Consider the following 2,500-nt stretch of genomic DNA (forward strand, 5'->3'; position numbering starts at 1 on the left):
CCTGAGAGCCAGAGCCGTGGACCATTTATATCCTCCTGTCCAGTTACAGAAGAGACGCTTCTGAAACACCCGCTTCCCTGAGAACACACACACACACACACACACACACACACACACTTTACTTTGACTTGAAGTCTATGAGGACCAGCATCAACATTCTTCAAGACATCTTCAAGACATGTGTCCGACACAGGAAAGAAACTCTTACAGGTTTAGCTGAGGAAGAATAAATGATGACAAAACTTTTATTTTGGGCTGAAATGGTCCTTCTTGTGTTGGATGAAATATTTTATGTGATGAGGTCACTTTTCATTTATATCTAACTGGAAAAAAACGTTATGGAGAGCCTTTATAAACCACAGATATCAACGTGTGAGTGTGTGTGTGTGTGTGTGTGTGTCTCTATGTGTGACTGTATGTGTGTGTGTGTGTGTGTGTGCGCACACCTGTTAGTGTCTGTCTATGTGTGTGGTTGTCTGTGAGTGTGTGTCTATGTGTGAGTGTGTATGTGTCTGTGTGTGTGTGTGTGTGTGTTGACTATTACACCTATCTGTGACCCCATACAACATGGAAACACAAGGTGTGTGTGTGTGCCTATGAGTGTGTGTCTGTGAGTGAGTGTGTGTTAGTGTGTGTCTGTGAGTGTATTTGACCATTACACCTATACAAGACCCCATACAACATGGAAACACAAGGTGTGTGTGTGTGTTAGTGTGTGTCTGTGAGTGAGTGTGTGTGTGTGCTGTGAGTGTATTTGACCATTACACCTATGGTGAGTCCCCATACAACATGGAAACACAAGGTGTGTGTGTGTGTGTGTGTGTGTGTGTGTGTACCGTGGCAGTGCACATGCTCCAGAGCTTCACAGCTAGCGTTATAGCGTCTGCGAGGACAGGACACCGTCATGCAGCTGGTGGAGTTTGAGCAGCGGTACTGAGACGGATCCAGCTGCCAACAGAAGCGGCAGTCCAGAGACAGAGTGAAGTTCTGCTGCGGCACACACACTGCACACACACACACACACACACACACACACACACACACACACACACACACAATCATGAATCAAGCATCTGAGCTCTTTGTTTTCAGCGTTTGGTAAGTTACTCTAATCCACTACAAAAGACTAATAACTTCTTTAAAATGGCAAACATTAGTGACTGTCCAGCGCGGTTCTGAGAGTCTCACCACACAGTGGACGCCGGCTCGGGCTCTGCAGGTGAAGTTAGCCGGACGGCCGTAGCTGCAGTTGTGATGAAACGCACAGATGATGCAGTCGGCCGGGAGCCTGGAGCACTGACCGCCGCTGGGACACCTGGACAGGTAGCTATCGGTCACCACCGGGGCAGCTGAACACACAGAGAGAGAGAGGAGAGGTTCATGCTGGACGCTCCGTATGAATCTGATGCTCTGGACGCTGCTGGACGCTCACTCACCGGAGGAGGCGGTCAGGGCCACCGGGCTGCTCATCACTGGACTCTGCTGAGCGGTGTACGGAGGCTCCTGACCCACATGAGGAGAGCTCAGATACGCTGAGACACACACACACACACACACACACACACATCATCTGACCGTATACAGCTACTTCAGATAAAGACAAAAAAAGGAGGAGAATCTGTTTCCCCAAAATAATAATAGAATAGAGTTCTCAGAATCAAATTTTTTTTTTTATTTTACAGTACATAGTGTTTTACAATAGTATTAATTTGCCTACTTTAATTGAAATAATAATTGAACATTTTATATTACAATTGTATTTTTGTATTTGATAATAAAGCATAATTTTTAAAAATAATAATTAGTCTATAATCATTGTTATAAAATATTAATTTACTTTAAAGTAAAATCGTATTTTGCGACAGTAATATATTTTATTAGCTAAATTTAAATAATAATGAAATACACTTTTTGAATATTAATAATATTTAAGAAATTAATTTAAAAAAAATAATGAAACAAAATATATTTTTTTGCTTTCTTATTATTAAAACAACAGTAACATGTTACTTTAAGTCGTTTGGTTTTTATAGTTTAAAACATATTTAACAATTAGTTTGGTTTAATTATTCTTATTATTATGTACTCGTTCTGAATGGAAAAAAACAGGTTTTTCTTATTTTGTGTTCATTAGATTATTGTTATTGTTGTTCACGTGATTTTCCACGCATGAAATAAATGCATTTTAAAGCTAGATACTAAAAGAGATGTAAACAACAAAATACTGTAGTTTTTCAATGACCCTACAGTACTACTTCACAGATATATCGTGTAAACACCGTGTTAAGTGTGATTCCCATCCGAATATATCCTAGTGTTTTCACTCTACCTCAATTAAGAGCACCGCGATATTATTCATTTACTAAAAACAGAGCCGGATCACGCCGTCTCTTACCGATCACACACTGGGAGTAAATGTCCAGCAGCAGCAGAAACAGCATTAAATACGAGCTCATGATGTTCCGTTCGCGTTCAAAAACCCATTTCAGTCCGTTCGCTA

General features: G+C 40.9%; 1 protein-coding gene across 1 annotated transcript in view; it reads right to left on the bottom strand.

Moving 5' to 3' along the window:
• The window catches only part of tm2d3 (TM2 domain containing 3), a 5,701-nt gene that overhangs the window by 3,141 nt on the left and 60 nt on the right, over nucleotides 1-2,500 (bottom strand). The window contains exons 1-5 of the mRNA XM_043264049.1: nucleotides 2,396-2,500; nucleotides 1,437-1,532; nucleotides 1,162-1,349; nucleotides 837-987; nucleotides 2-77 (exon numbers count right to left, since the gene is read on the bottom strand). The exon at nucleotides 2,396-2,500 is cut by the window's right edge and continues 60 nt beyond it. Of these exons, the coding sequence (XP_043119984.1) occupies nucleotides 2-77; nucleotides 837-987; nucleotides 1,162-1,349; nucleotides 1,437-1,532; nucleotides 2,396-2,500 (616 nt within the window). The remainder of the gene's footprint in view (nucleotide 1; nucleotides 78-836; nucleotides 988-1,161; nucleotides 1,350-1,436; nucleotides 1,533-2,395) is intronic.

The sequence above is a fragment of the Puntigrus tetrazona genome, chromosome 18, assembly GCF_018831695.1.
Source record: "Puntigrus tetrazona isolate hp1 chromosome 18, ASM1883169v1, whole genome shotgun sequence".
In the NCBI taxonomy this organism is placed as follows: Eukaryota; Metazoa; Chordata; class Actinopteri; order Cypriniformes; family Cyprinidae; genus Puntigrus; species Puntigrus tetrazona.